The sequence below is a fragment of the Nannospalax galili genome, unplaced genomic scaffold (assembly GCF_000622305.1).
Source record: "Nannospalax galili isolate Female #2095 unplaced genomic scaffold, S.galili_v1.0 scaffold49, whole genome shotgun sequence".
Lineage (NCBI taxonomy): Eukaryota > Metazoa > Chordata > Mammalia > Rodentia > Spalacidae > Nannospalax > Nannospalax galili.
Window position 1 is genome coordinate 1,165,963 of NW_008359444.1, and position 15,419 is coordinate 1,181,381.

A 15,419-nucleotide genomic window follows, 5' to 3' on the forward strand; every position below is an offset into this window, starting at 1 on the left:
GGCTCCATGTTCATCTTTTAGTAACTGGATTGGGTGGCATTAAGTCTATGGGAGAAGTTCTTCCCTCTGTCCACATCCATGGCCACACCAGCCCCTTCCCTTCCTCATCTGCCTCTTTTTCCAGCATGGGATCTTTCCTGCAGACCCCCTGCTTGGCTCCTTCATCTCATCTGGGAATGCAGACCTGAACCCTGATGTGACCTCTCCAGGCTGGACTGTGCTCACCTCCCTCTCTTCCAGCCCCACTGGGAGCCTAGCCCAGGTTGCAGTCCTCACGTGGCCCTAAGGAAGCATAGCCTTCTCCTGACTCTGATCTCTGCACATACTGATCCCCAGAACTCTCTGCTAGGCATCTTCAGTGGCCACAGGCACAGGTACAGGCCCTGCCCTGCCCTGCCCAGGTACCAGAAGGGACTTTGACATGTTTGGCAAAGGGCTGGCTTGTTGACCTCATCTGTCTATTTGGGTGTGGACATTTGAGTGTGCCATGTACCCCCTGCCTTCTCTCTTCTTTTCCCATAGGCACCCAAGTCCCACATGCTTCTGCAGTGGCTCTGACAGACCCAGACTCAGGTGGAAGCAGTTTTCCTCCCACATTTAAAAATACTCTTTTGAGTCAGATTGGCTGGTAGAATACAGAATGTTCAGGGCCTCCATAAACAAGAACATTGTTTTCCTCCTGCAGTGTGGATCACCACAATAAAATCCACTTTTATTGGGAGATAAACTTCATAGGGCAAGTCCTTCACTGGGTGTTGACATTTTATTGGCTGATGCATTTGTGTTCACAAGCAGCAGGTGTCCATTCCCAGTGTCACAGGAACTGTCCCCGCCTAGCTCTATACTCTGTTCTCTGCCCTGGAAAGAGTAAAAGTGGAGGCCCCAATCCAGCTGGCGGCCTCTTGGCCATCCCAGATGCCAGTGTCTCAGGCCCCTCTCTACCCTCACTTCCCAGCTGGCCTTACCTCCTAGCCATCTCTGCCATCCCCCTCCTCCCCATCCCACAGAGCAGCTCTTCCCTGTCTTGCCAGGAACCTTCAGAAGCTTCCATATTTTGCTCTCAGGTCTGCTGGGTACCCACTCTGCTCCCACCCCTCTGCATCTAGGTACCCACTCTGCTCCCACCCCTCTGCATCTAGGTGACTGTCTCTACCCTAGGCTTTCTCACCATCCCTACCATGTCTAGGCAGCTGTCCCTCCCCAACCTTCCTCACTGGCCAGCCCATGTGTGCCCAGGACACCATGCTTCCTCTGGCCCTCTCCATGGCTGTCTGTATCCAGGCAGTGAGCCCTCCCACGTCCCTGTTCCATGCCCCATGCCTCATGCCCCCCCCGCTTCCCCTCCCCCAGGCTTCAGGATGGTCAAACCTCCACTGCTGCTCTGATCTCAGACATGGCTACCGACTCCAGGGGAGCATGAACGAGGTTTGGGCGTACATTTTTTTTCAACTTTTCAGGTGTCTGGGTGGGAATCCAGCTGATGATCAGGCCTCGAGCCAGGGCACTGCAGAGCGTGGCTAGCATGACCGAGTCCCTGGAGGACAACATGAGCGTTGTGAGAGCTGGGGCAGGGCAGGAGTCGGCCATGTGCAGAATCCCGCAGCACCACTTGTGAGAAGGCCGAGCAGTTACTCTTTTCACCATCCATTTCCTTTATAGTCATAATGCACATGTTGCTGTGTTCTCTGGCTTTGTTGGGTTTGGTTTTTAAAACACGGTCCCACTATGTGGTCCAGGCTGACCAAAACACTCTATCCTCTGGCCTCAGTGTCCTGAATGCAGGAATTTCAGGTTTGTGACACCACCCTGGCTCTACTGCCACTCTCTAACTCATTCCAGCATCCTGATTATTATTGGGTGCAATAAAAACTTATTGTTCCAACCAACAAAAAATAAATTAAATATTAATCTTGGATAAAACTTTGACCCAACCCAACTTGATGCTTTTAGATTTCTAATTTCTGTTGGCAAAACATTAGTCTAAGTTCTCATCCATCTAGAGAGAAGAGGCAGATAGTTATGGATTTCCAACCTGCCCCAACCCAAGCCCAAGGCGAGATGACCAAGGCACCACTTGACACAAGTGACTGGGCCTCAGCAGACTTCTCTGCAGTGGCTTGAAGCAGTACCAGCAGGGGCAGCACAAGTGCAAGACTCCTGGGCTATCCGGCTGTGTCCTCTGAGCACAGGCCCTAGCCCCATCTCTTAGTCTCCCTGTAGACCCATTGCCCTTTCCGTGAACAAGCCTGTGAGCTTGTGAGTGTCATGACTCCATGCCCGTGAAGAGATGTGGTACCCATACCCACCCATTGTGTCCAGTGGCCTTGATGGTGTTCAAGAGGTGGTACAGAGAATCCACCAGCTCCTTCTGCCGACCAGCCAAGATGAGATGACGGTTGTGGTTCAGGACGTAGACCACTGCATTCTGCACGATCCAGGTTTCTCCTAGCTCTTGCCCAATTTCTGCAGAACGCAGCCAGTTGCTCATGGCATACTGCGACAGGCTTTCTATCCAGGTTCTATAAGAATACACCATGCAGCAGTCAGATTGACACCCAGTCCCCCACCCTCTCCTTCTCACACATCACTGCAGGTGCAAGTGTGGGTGCTCCTGGACAACCTTGTTCAGGCCTGAAGGGTGTTCCAGGCTCTCTGTATAGCCCAGGAATTCAGACGGACTCTATAGGGACTTTCTTGGTCCTGTTCCCTCTATGCAACCATCTACAAAGGCCCCTGATCCCACCTGGGCCTAGCCAGCCCTTGCCATATCCCCAGGCTGTGCCAATCTGTCCTTGCCTCCCATCTGGATACTGGAAGCTGCTTCTTGCTGCTACCATGGTGTGAGGTCTCACAAGCCCTGCTGCTCCTTGCTCTGAGGAGGAGCTGCTGGCCTAAGGCCTTGTTCAGGCCACCTCCTGTCACCCCTGTGGCTGCCCTTACCCCTTGGCTACTAGCCATTCTGAAGCTGTACCTATCCCCAGCACACACAGGCTGCTGGGTACCTAGGGCAGAGCAATGTAGTCACTTAGCACAGTAGGTAGGACAGCGGCAGCTCTCCCCAACCAGCCCAGGCGGGCAAGTTCTTCCTGTCAAGGGCCAAGTGGGATTTTAGATTTTGTGAGATGCTGAAGTCTCTGTTGCATGTTTTCCCTATTTTGTTTTACAATTTTTTTGACTTGTCTAAGTTACTTTTACCTTGTGGCTGAAAACAGCCTGGGCCCTGGCATGTATACCCTACGTCATCCACAGCTGGGACACCAGGCCTGGGCAAGAGAGGCAGCTGTTCCAATCTTTTGTTTACATAGTGTCTGGGACCCCTGCCAACCTGTAAGTGATCCACTCAGCATTGGTTTCTGGGGGTTCAGGCACATAGCCAGCTGGGTGCTGGCTCAAGTCCTCAGGGGGAATGGCCTGGTCATTCAGTTCCACACCTTCTGAGCGCAGCAAGTGGACAGTGGCCTGTGAGGAAGCACATAGCCAGAGAGGTCATGGAAACACACAGCCTAACCCCATTCTGGGAACACACACAGCCTAACCCCATTCTTGAAGCTCTGCTTTTGAAAAAGCCAAACACTTAAGTGGAGAGAGCACAGACTGGACCCGCAGACTCTGCCTGCCTCAACAGCTTGTCACTTCACACCTCATGGGAAGAGAAGACCCATCTCAAAAGCGGTCCACACTCATCACCTCTTGGCAGGTAAGCAGAACAGTCTTCATGTTCTCCAGGGATCATCTCCTTGCAGCCTCCCAAACCTGCTCTGCACTATCCGAGGCTGTGAGGCCTTCCTGGTAGGAAGAGGGGCCTAGGAAGAAGTGGGCTAGGCAAGATCCCCACTGGGGAAACCCCAGGTCAGTCAATCTCAGCCACCAGTCTCCTTCGGTTGACTCTCAGACCCTGCCATCTGGCAGTTCCTCCCTGAGCACAGGGGTCATTTCTGGTCTTGCTGTGTCTCTAGACACTCTCGTGGGTTAAGCTAGTGAGTGCCCCATCCTCTGCCTTGTGCCCACTGAGTGAGACGAAGGGAAAGACCTGTGTGGCTGCAAGGATTCTGAAGGTACAACAGATCACCACTGTCACCTCTGGCATTGATTCAGGTACAGGGCTGAGCATTCACACTCAAGGGCTTTGGATGCAGCTGGGTCACAGTACATCTGGTTAGCGTTGGGCAGGGCCAACACTGGGTCTCAGTGTCCTCATCTGCAAGGGAGCAGGTTTGCTGTAGCTGTGGCCAAGATCCAGCCTAAGCCTCTGCTGGGCCCACAGAGGCAAACAGCAGAGATTACATCTCCTTCAAGAGCTTCCAAAGTTGGCTCCAATTTCAATCCCTAAATAGAATGATGACAACCTTCTCAATCTATGTAGCTCTGTACTCAGAATTTGGAAATTATTTCCCACAAAAAGTTTACACCAACGCATACCACAATGCATTTCAATTGGCACTTTTCTCTTGCAATCTTCCAATAACTGATATTTCTCTTCCCTAGCATACAGTTTAGCATGGGTGGGCATGTGCAGAGCTGAGCCCGACAACAAATCTCTCTGGTATGTTAATGGCCACACTGACACTGACACTGACACTGACAAGAGAGACCCTTGTGACGCACCTCGGCATTGATGAACCCCACCTCCGCTATCTTCCGCAGCAGGTCAGGTGACATTTGCCTCAACAAGAACATTTCAGAGGGGCCCCCGAATCCATCATGCACAGAATCCTCGAAGCCTCTCTTCCTCCTTCCTGAGGGAATAGCAGTGGGGAAAGATGGCCTCTTTTCTGGCAAACAAATCCATAGCAATCCCCCCCTCAACCCCTCAACCCCCTGACTGAGCTTCTGCCCAGGTCCTTGTAGGATGGAGGAGACCTGGAAGAAGCATGGGCAGGGGTCTCAATGTGATGATGGTCCCTGTAGCAAGCAGGCACACTGGCAGACTGAAGTGGCCCTGAATGGGTGGCTGTAACCTTATATTCTTAACATCATTATCATTATTAGTCAGCTCTAAGTGCACCCATTACTAAGTCTTGCCAGGGACTGACTTCAGGAACTCCAGGGATATGGAGGCCCTCAGTACTCAGTCCATTCTACAAAATGGTTCCATGGCCCACATGATCTGCCCTCCAGCTTTAAATTGTCTCTAGCTGACTGTAACACTGACTGTAATGTATACACTGTGTGGACTGCTGCTAAGAGAGCAATGCTTAGGGAATAACAACCAGGAAGCGGGCTGTGCATGCTTGTCATAGATGCTTGTTTTGGTTGTATTTTCAAACCTCAGTGACTGAGCCTGTCGGTGTGGAGCCCACAGATATCACCACATATGCACTCAGAAATGCTGCCCTCTGTGTGAAGACTCCACTAAACCCAAATGTGTGACCAGTGCCCTTCCAGGAGGTGACTGTCAGCTTGAGCTGCAGCCTCCGCTTGGTGTCCCTTGGTGGGACCTGCTGGCTCGGCGGTGCTGTGACTTCACAGCCACCAGAAGTGTGGGAAGCCCCGAAGCTCAGCTCACCCACGTGCAGGGTAGACACAGTGTGGGGGTGCATACCTTGCTTTTGCTTCTCAGTCTTTCTGGACTTGATGTTGTCGTACAGGAGGCAGAAGCGGCTTGCTGTGCGACAGACATCCCACACACCCTGTTTCCGGGCAACCTTGGCCAGCTCGGTCCAAAGCACAATTCTGCTCACCAAGATCCAGGTGGCAAAAAAGGAAGAAGAGGCAAAGTTAGAAAACTTGGAAGGACTGCTCCAGGGGAACGGCTTGACCTATAGTTCCCAGGTTTCAAAGAGTGAATTGAGACACAGAGGAATAACTAACTGGAGGTGTGAGGCAGAAGGACAACCCTGGTTGTGGGGTGACACAAAGGTCAGGACAAGTGGTCAGGACTGGAGATAACTTGAGTCAGGGCCCAGAAGTCAGGGCTAGAGCTGTCCTGAGGTCACACGCAGCTGCCCTGCCCCTAATGTGAGTGACACTCCTGGTCCTTTGACAGGGAGAAATGCCCCTACATAATCCATTCCCCTGCATGTGGTATGGGGCAGGTGTCCCTGGAGCAAAGACTCCTGTGGTGTCCTGGTCAGTGTGTCCTGATAGCTGGCTCAGTTTTTCCACAGGAGAAAGTCACATCCTCAGCACAGGGGATACACATGGAGCAGCTGTGGCTTGCTGTCTCTCACAGGGTCAGACCCCCCAGGGTGTGGACACAGAGACACTGGCCTGCTGGTCCCAGGCAGCCATGAGCTTAGAGCCTAGATGAAGGTCTCAGCCAAAAGGCCCCCTTGCCAGCTTTGCTTTACTTCTCTGTTCCTCCTTCTGGCTCACCTCTCTTTGTCATTCTCACTTCCCAGGTGCTGCAGGTGCCCAGCAGCTTTGTCCACGCTGAGAATGTGGTGTTGAGCCTTGGCACAGAGGGAGCTGAATCGGCCCTTGATTTTCCCAGTAGGAACTGAAAGCCGAAAACAGAAGCCAAGTTGGGGTGTGCCTCCATCTCTCAGAGGCAGTCTGCTTCAGTTCAGCACCAGGCCTCTGACCCATTCTCATCCTGGCCCCCCAAGACAGCACCCACCATCCACACCTAGGCCAGATTGACAGCTGCTCAGATTTAATGAGGGTCAAAATGAAACCAGAGAAATTATAAAGCAAAAGGAAATGATGGAGCAAGACAGACAGACAGATAGACAGACAGATGGCAGACAGCTCCTGAGCAGAAGGACCACTTCCCAGGAGCACCAACCTTAGCACAGGGCCATGACCCCATCCCGCTTTCTCTTGTCCCTGGTCTTGGATCCATGACATGGACCACAGTCAACTCTATTTCAGACTGTCATCTCCCAGGCTCAAGTCACTGTGACACCTTGTGTCAGAGCTGAGCTGGAGGGGGTTGCAAGAGGGTGCCCCACTATCTCAGACCTGCCTGCAGTTTCAGGGAAGGACAGGCTGCCTGTACAGCCAAAGCTGCTGGTTTGTCTCCAAAATCTGGATTCAGTAGCCACAGCTAGGGGATAGTGCAGTCCTGTGTTGTACCCTGGAGACAAGGTAAGTGACCCAGGTGAGTGGAGTCTAGCCAGGTTTGATCCAAAGAATATTCCAGGACTACCCCATTGTGCCTCAGGTGAGTTTTGTCCCTAGACACACTGTTTCCAAGTCCTGCCTTGTTTGGAGACAGGGTCTGGATATGTGATAAGGTTGAAGAGGCCATTGGGTGGCCCTGTTCAATATGATTGCATCCATATAAGAGGAGATTGTTACGGTTGGCTTTGGTTGTCAACTTGACATACTTGGGAAGAGGGAGCCTCAGTTGGGGAATTACCACTATTGGATTGACCCGTGGGTATGTCTGTGAGGCATTTTCTTGATTGTTGAATGATGTGGGAGGGTCCATCCTTCTGTGGATGGTGACCCCCCTGGACAGGTGGTCCTGGGCTGTATGAGAAAGCAGCCTGAGCCCAGGCCTGAACCAGTAACCATTGTTCTCTGGGGTCCATGCTTCAGTTCCCGCTTCCATGTTCCTGCCTTGAGTTCCTGCCATGACTTTTCTCAGTGATGGACTGTGATATACAAGTATAACCCCAATAAACCCTCTCTATGCCTAGTTGTTATTGGTCACAATGTTTTTTATTATTTGTATTTCATGTGTATGAGTGCATTGCCTGCAAGGACACTTGTATCATGCAATGTCCATGGAGGTCAGAAGAAGGTGTTGGAGCCCCTGGCACTGGAGTTACAGGTGGTTGTTAGCTGCCATGTGAGTGCTGGAAACTCAACCCAGGTCCTCTACAAAAGCAGCCAGTGCTCTTAACCACTGAGCCATCTCTCCAGCCCGTTTTATCACTGCGATAGAAAGCAATCTAGAAAAAGGACACCGAGACAGACATGTAGGGAAGACAGTGAGGACATTAGGGAAGATGACCACCTAGAAGCCAAGGAGGATGGCATCAGTAGGGACCAGCTTGCCACATCTCCATCACAAGACTTCTAGCCTCCAGAACAGCGAGGAAATATACCTGTTGCTTAAGTCCTGGCTGTGGTACTTTGCTGCTAACAGCCACATGTAGACACAATCCCTCTCTGGTGGCTCCCAAGACTAACAATGTGTGTCATGAAAAGGCCAGTGAGTTCAAGTTCAGTGCTAACCTTTGGCCTCGTTCTCACTGTCCAGCACAATCTGGAAGGTGTCAGGAGCAAGGGCCAGGCCTGCGTTCACCAGAAGTGCCCGCTTCTTCCTGATGCTGTCTTTTGGAATGGCTTTCTTTGCCTGCAGACAGAAAAGGCAGTGTAGTGTACAAATTGTCTGAAGAAGTCCCTCCCCTAGGACTTCTGAGAACTCCCAAGCTGCCTTGTGGTTCCTCCTATAGCTTTCTGGCTATGAACCCTGGGAAGCTGAGCCTAGGCTTCATGATTGGATTTGCATGGTCCTCAGGTCCTTCTCTGCCTGAGGATTCTCTTAGATCTTCTTAGGAGACTGCTCCCCACAATGGGCCTGCACCTGCTCAATGGCCAGCATGGCCTTATCCTCAGGACGCTCAGGAGACTGGTACAGCGTAGTGCACAAGCGCAGCCGGTTGAGGGCCATCTTGATCTTGTCCTGGTAGAGGCCTAGACTGTCCAGGTTCATGGCTTTCTGCAGATGCTCCATGGCAGGCTCCAGCCGGTCCTCATCTTGCTCAATGTATGCCAACTCCATGTGAACTTGGCAGCGTAGCATGGTCATGAGACTAGAGACAGTGGCATGTGTGAGGAAGCTGTGCTGGTTGCTGGTGAGCCTGTGGGACTGTCCAGCCACCAGCAGAAGACAGAGAAAGAAAGCCATGGCTGCCCAGAGTCCTGCTTTCCAGTCTCTTTCCTGCCTTGTCTTGAAACCTCACAAAGGGAGAGTAGGGTTGTTCTGGTCTCTATAGACCACCAGAGACCTTAGAGTTCATGTAGCAAGTGCACTGGTTATTGGACCCCAGCTGAGAACTGTGGAGAACTGTGACATATGTACAATGGCAGGTCCGACTGTCCCAGGACCACACAGATACGACCACTACCCGGCTGTCCACTGACACCCCTTTCCTGGAAGGCACTCAGTGTCAGTGATGTGGTGGGTATTACACAGTCCCTCGTCTCATGATCTTTGCTCTACTGGACAAACACTGGCCTCCTACTCAGGAGGCTTGGTTATACCTTGTCACTATGGCAGGGGTCCAATAAATGCCAGGGAAGCCCTTGCATCTGAGTAAAACCTTTGCCGACATTGGCAATCTGGGTAACCTCTTCAGAGGATGGTGTGATAAGAACAGGAGGTAGGAATTGGTTAGGCAGTTAGGGTAAAAAGACCCCAAAGAAAAGTAGCCAGTTTCTTGGCTAAAAGTCAAAATGTCCTTGGGCCTCTTACTTTTGCAAAGGCCAAAAAAGTCAAAAGTATTTGGGAGCTCTTATCTAATCCCTAAAAGATTTTAGGGTTACCTCTTCAGAGTGGGGAATGTTAGAGTAGCAAAAAAACCCATAAAAAACAAAAACAAAAACAAAGAGTACACAAAGTTGTTCAGGAAAAAGTGATGGGGAGATACGGGAGGAGTTGGAGGGGAAGGGGTGGGCATGGATTTGATCAAAACACCTTATATGCATGTATGAAATTCTCAATAAATTTTTTTAAGAGTAAAAAAAAAACCCAAAAACCTTTGCCAATAGTACAAAATGGATCACACTGAGCACGCCCACAGGACATAGCTCTAACAACCCATAACTACTGGATGGAGATTCTTTAAAGAACCATGGACCCACTCACTCTTTGCCAAGGTGGAGAAATAAAAACGGCAGCAACACTCTCAAATAACACCCTCATGACCTCAGGGAAAACTAGGAATGTTATAAGGTTCTATAGAGAAACAGAGTGAGCCTACTGTGTCAGGGGCTGGAGCTCTGTTACCCAAAGGAGCAGAAGCCCGGGTGCCATGACATCCACTGTAGGCAAGATGTGGGGCCCACATGAAACTTGCCTGCAGCTGGACAGCAGAGTCATTCATAGAAAGGCACCCATAGGGGGCAGAAATAAAAACCATCACAGCCAATAGACTTGCAGACGGAGCAGACAGCTGCAAGGCTACAGTTGTCTCTACTTCTAACTATGATGAAGTCATTGTGAACAGGCCACTTTGCCACCCACAGCATCTGAAAAATGACCAAACAAGGGAGCAGCTGCTTCCAGGCACTGCTGGTGGGAAGCATGAGATTGCCACCCCTGGGAGAACTGGTGATAGGCTCCTGGCAGGGGCAGAGCAGGTGGGCATGATGTCCCCTGAACTGAGCATACAGTGGACAGGGCATGGAGCAGCTAAGCAGCAGGGACCTCTGAGGCTCTGCTGTAACAAAACGTAAAGCTTAGCCTTCATAGAGATGTAGGAGAGCCTGCATCAAGGACACTTTCTCTCTGGGATGGGTATAGAAAACACCTTGGACCTCCAGAAGTAGAACACCCTATGTAATTTGAAGCCCACCAGCCAACATCCCACTAGAACAAAACAACTACCCACTAGAACAAAAGCCAACACTTCTCCAAAAAGGTAACAAGCCAGACATGGTAGTGCATGCCTATAATCATGGCACTCAGGAAGCAGTGGCAGGGGGATCATTACTAATTTGAGGCCAACCTGATTTACACAGCAAGTTTAAAGTCAGCCAGTGCTGCATAGTGAGACCCTATTTTAAACAAAACAAACAAAAATGCAACAGGATCCACATACAGTGGTCAGGACAAAGTCAAAAGTCATTAGACATGCCAGGAGACAGATGAGTGTGACCCCTCGGCAGGACAAAGATGGGTTGGCTGTTGGGCTTTGAAGATAAATCCATTAAAGCAGATATTACACTATAGATATTACAAAGGAAAAACAGTATTAATGAGTGAACAGGTAGTGGGAACACTAGACACGGGAGCTGTAGTAACTGAAAGGCAGATAGTCCTGGCCGACTGTAACAGCAGAGGGAGCAGCCAGGAACACCACCAACCTGGAACAGGTCTACACAAAGGGCCTGATCAGAACAGAAGAGTTAACAGTCTAAGCAGCCCCCAGGAGCTTTGAGAAGCACCCCACATTCTGCGTGTCTGCAGCCAGTATCCCAGAAGAATGGATGAATGGATTCAAAGAAACAACAGCTAGTAACGCCCCAGGTCTAGTGAAAATGTCATTTTACATACAGAGCATCTTAGAGACCTCACACAGAATTAAAATTTTAAGTGGCTCCTATGAATAACATAAAATGATGAAAAATTAAAGATACAAACTTCAACGTAGAAAGGAGGAAAGAAGACACACACAGAACCACACTTGACTTTCTGTCAGAGACCACAGAGACCATGTTGAAAGAACAGTATCTGCCAAGGCTGCACCCAGTAGCAAGCAAAAATACTCTCCAAAATCAATGCAGACCGGCAGAGCTGAGAGAGCCCACTAATTGCATTCTGCTCCTGAGGGAAGGTGACCCCCGGGCTGGAGAATGTTCTGGTCTGTGGAAGAGGAGATCCTGGCATTGGCAAGATGAGGTAACAAAAGAGGCCATAGTTTTCCTAGAAAGGAAAGATTGCCAACAGTAAATACAGCATGGCTATGAGGTGGTATCAAGTGGCCCTGGGTTGGCACCTCTGAGAGTGGGAAGAGGACTGATGCTTCATGTAGGCTGTGTGAGGTGAAGGAAGCCCAGCATGACCCTGGAGAAACCATCTCCCACATACGTATATAGAAGCCCAGAAGCCAATGGAGGAGAGACAGAATTCTAGAACATTCAGCCAGCTCTAGGGGAGGCAGGGGAGAAAGCAGTAGCAGAATGAAGAGGGGAGAACATATTGGTGAGCATCTGAACTGCTTGCCCACATGGCCCACCTAGAAGGCAGGTCACATTAGATACAAAGGCAAAACTCAACCACCTAAGTCTGAAAGACAAGACTTGAAAGTGTTTGTACACTAAAGAAACAAGTAGGGTCAGAGTTAAAGGACAGACAGATGTAGTCTACAATAGGGGACACAGGGAGCAGGCACTCAGGATCTGTGTCAAACAACATTGCCAGGCAAGGTGTACATATGGTCTTAATAAAGGGGGCATCTGTCCGGGTGGAGGGAAGGAGTCAGCGCCACATTCTGGCTGGGACATGCAGTGCTCCTCTCTCAGGGAACGTTGTAAGTGACAAAAACCAGGAAGCAGAGGCTAGAAGCCCCATAATTACAGAGCATGATGACACACACAATGAGTGGGGGGAAGAAGGGCTCGCTCCTCAACCTTCAACCTTCAGCCCAGGCTCAGAGACTCTCAGACTGAAGACCTTCCCATGAGACAAAACCAGACACAGCCGCCCCCAGGCCTAGTTGACTTTGCTGCTGATTACAGGAAACATAGCATGTAGTTGTACTAACCCTCTGGAAAGTGATTTCAGGAAGATACTGCACAACTCATTTTATAAAGCCAGCATGACCTTGATGTTGAGCTGGAAGATACATAAGTCATGAGCAGGCATATCACCAAAGCAGACAAAGGTGAGTGTCAACAGCACAGGAAAGATGCTCGTTCAGCCACAGAGAAATGAAAAACATCTACCGTGAAATACCAGCACACAGCCATCAAACAGCTGAAATTAAAGGATCAATAAAAGCAAATGTTAGTGAGATGGGGTGACAGGGACCCCACAGTGTGGTATGAGCCAAGGGACGTACACTTGGAAGAGGGTGTCTGGCTAATGTTGTCAGCCTGTCTACCATATGTCCACAGTGGGCATCAGGATACATTTGCAAGTCCCTCTCCAACACAATACATTGGCAGATAGAGTGAGGACTGTTTATACTATGGAAAGCTGAGCCATGGAAAGGAAAGGACTCTCAATACACAATGCCTTGGGTGACTGAAAGGTGTCAGCCAAGCAAGTGAAGCTGGGCTTAAGTACTCTGTTCACTCCACAGGTGAAGCTGGGAAGGCACAGGCACCCACGCGGACAGCGGCAGCTGAGCTCTGCCCACCTATAGTACTGAAAAGCTTGGCCCTGGCCCTCCCCCACATGTCCTGTGTCCTGAGGAGGACACAGGACAATTGGTGCCTACCTGTCCACCTTCTCTAGGACCTCAGCAATGCTGGTCAGTGGCTTTCGGAGGTGGTGTCGCAGGCTGTGCTGTAGCAGGGGCAGACAAGTGTTCCACTGTGCAGTACACAGCACATGGATGGCCCGGGGATCTCCCAGGCGGATGGCCTGCTGCAGGGTTATATCTATCCTCTTTATGATGTCCAGCTGGTCCTGCAGGGGCACATTGAGTGGCTGAGTTGGGAGGCCAGTCATGGTCACCATCTGGAAAAGCCAGTGCTGGGGATGGCAAGACAGGGCTGAAAGCAATGATGGTCAGCCAGAGGGATCAGGTTGGCTGGGGGCAGGTGTAGGCTAACTCCAGGCTTGAGCCATAGATCAGAGCCTTGATTTGTTGAGGATGTCCTGCATTTGGTACCATATGAGACATTCTGCTGAAAGCCTTAGATATGTCTATAGTTCATTATGTTTCTTACACAAGTGAGACTTCTTAACTGAGTCTACTTACTAGGGCCTACATCCTTTACATTCATTCACCACCCAAGGAGTGTCTGTCTGGTTTGTGTTACGTACCCTTCCCAGCAGAAAGGCTTCAGTCTGTAGTTTCAGAACCAGTGGAACAGACTCTCCATGCTCCCAGTCTTCCTTGAACCCCACCAGAGTGACCCCACTTGTTCTATGCTCATCTTTATCCCCATGGCTTCCTCCGCCTTTGGAACTCATTGTCACATTGAAACAGTGCCCTCAGAGCAGTCCAGTGTTCCCCAGGCCCTTGGACCTGCAGAGCAGCTCCCAACCAGCGAGCTCTGACTCCAGTTTAAGACTTTACCTCAACAGCTCCTCGGAGATACATTTTAACTTCACTTTCAAGTCTCAAAGCTTCTAATTCACACTCCAGACATTCAATTTCAATCAGATTGCCAGGATCCTGTCAGTACAGATGAAGTTTGTGATCATGAAGTCGTTAACGACCACAAGCACACAATTCATCAGCCTCAAAGACCCTTTGAAACACTTCAAATGTCCCAGCAGAAACCAACAAAGGACAATTAGAACAGAGTGAAAAAACAGAGAAAAATGTAACATGTCTCCAAAAGATACAGAGGCAAGAAAACATTTTAAAATCATTTTATTAGGTAGAAAACACTTGATTTCAGTTGACCTTGAATTTAATTAATTAATTGCTATAGGGTCTCACTCTATAGCCCAGAATTCCCTGGAACTCACTCTGTAGTCCAGGGAAACTTTGAATTTATGCCTGCTTTCCTGTCTCAACTTCCCAAATGTTGAGATTACCAACATGAGCTACCACGCCTGACTTTAATTTGGTGGGGGGGGGTGGTGGTGGCTGGCCTGGAACTCACTGTGTAGACTAGGATAGCCTTGAACTCAGAGAGCTCCACCTGCCTCTTCCTCCTGAGTGCTGGGATTAAAAGTGTGTGCCACCACACCCAGCTAGAATTTTGTTTATGAGTTATTGTGCATGATTGTGTATGTACAGGAATGCATGTGCCACAGCACATGTGGGGGTCAGGGGACAACTTGCAGGAGCTGGTTCTCTCCTCCCACCATCTGGGTTTCAGGGCTCGAACTCAGGTCATCAAGTTTGGAGGCAAACACCTTTACTCAATTGAGCTATCTCACCAACCTCTGACTTGAATTTTTAAATAGTTAAACCAGCTTCAGACAAACTACCTACTGTAAAATTTAGAAAATACATTTTATGTCATTCCTGCCTGGAGTCCTGACATGAAGCAGTAAAAGTTCAAGGTTTTGGCATGAGGTACTTTGCCCTTGGCTCCCGAAGCCAGCCTCAGTCTATAGGGAAGGAGGGCTGATTTCCCATGTGGTTAATGGGAAAACATCCACATTTCGGTGGCAGAATTGACAACCCCCATGCCAGACCAATTAGGTACACCTTTCTCACCTGTTCACCCATTGATCCCCTTCTCTGTTCCTACCTGTCTTCTGCCAGTACAAACAAAGCTGAATGCTGCATACAAGTGGTCTCATGACACGGTCACGGGGCTTCCTTTGCATTGGCTACACACAGTCCCTCAGAGCCAGAAGCCTGGATCTTATGGCAAGTGTGTACTTGACTTTTTACAAAATCACCGAACTGTTTTCCCCAGTGGGTGCAACATTTTTTACTCTCTCCAGCAGGTGCAAAAGATTCTCAACATTTGGCACGGGTAAGCCCTTAATTCCGCCACTCCCATGAGTGCATGGCGAATACCACAGCTAAAAGCATTCAGCATCTTTTCATCTGTGTATAAATTTCCCTTTTTTACCCATCCATATAGCCTCAAATTTATTGACATAATGTTGTTTGCAATATTCTTATAGCTTTTTAAGAGCTCTAGAATCTGTAGTAATGTCT

The 15,419-nt window shown here is 49.8% G+C and overlaps 1 protein-coding gene across 1 annotated transcript in view; it reads right to left on the bottom strand.

The window, feature by feature from the left end:
* Cfap46 (cilia and flagella associated protein 46) overlaps positions 1-15,419 on the bottom strand; it is an 89,931-nt gene that overhangs the window by 57,032 nt on the left and 17,480 nt on the right. Inside the window, exons 11-20 of the mRNA XM_008823157.3 lie at positions 13,869-13,967; positions 13,062-13,252; positions 8,480-8,708; positions 8,128-8,248; positions 6,316-6,439; positions 5,543-5,673; positions 4,606-4,736; positions 3,326-3,459; positions 2,307-2,519; positions 1,369-1,534 (exon numbers count right to left, since the gene is read on the bottom strand). Coding sequence (XP_008821379.2) covers positions 1,369-1,534; positions 2,307-2,519; positions 3,326-3,459; positions 4,606-4,736; positions 5,543-5,673; positions 6,316-6,439; positions 8,128-8,248; positions 8,480-8,708; positions 13,062-13,252; positions 13,869-13,967 — 1,539 coding nt within the window. The remainder of the gene's footprint in view (positions 1-1,368; positions 1,535-2,306; positions 2,520-3,325; positions 3,460-4,605; positions 4,737-5,542; positions 5,674-6,315; positions 6,440-8,127; positions 8,249-8,479; positions 8,709-13,061; positions 13,253-13,868; positions 13,968-15,419) is intronic.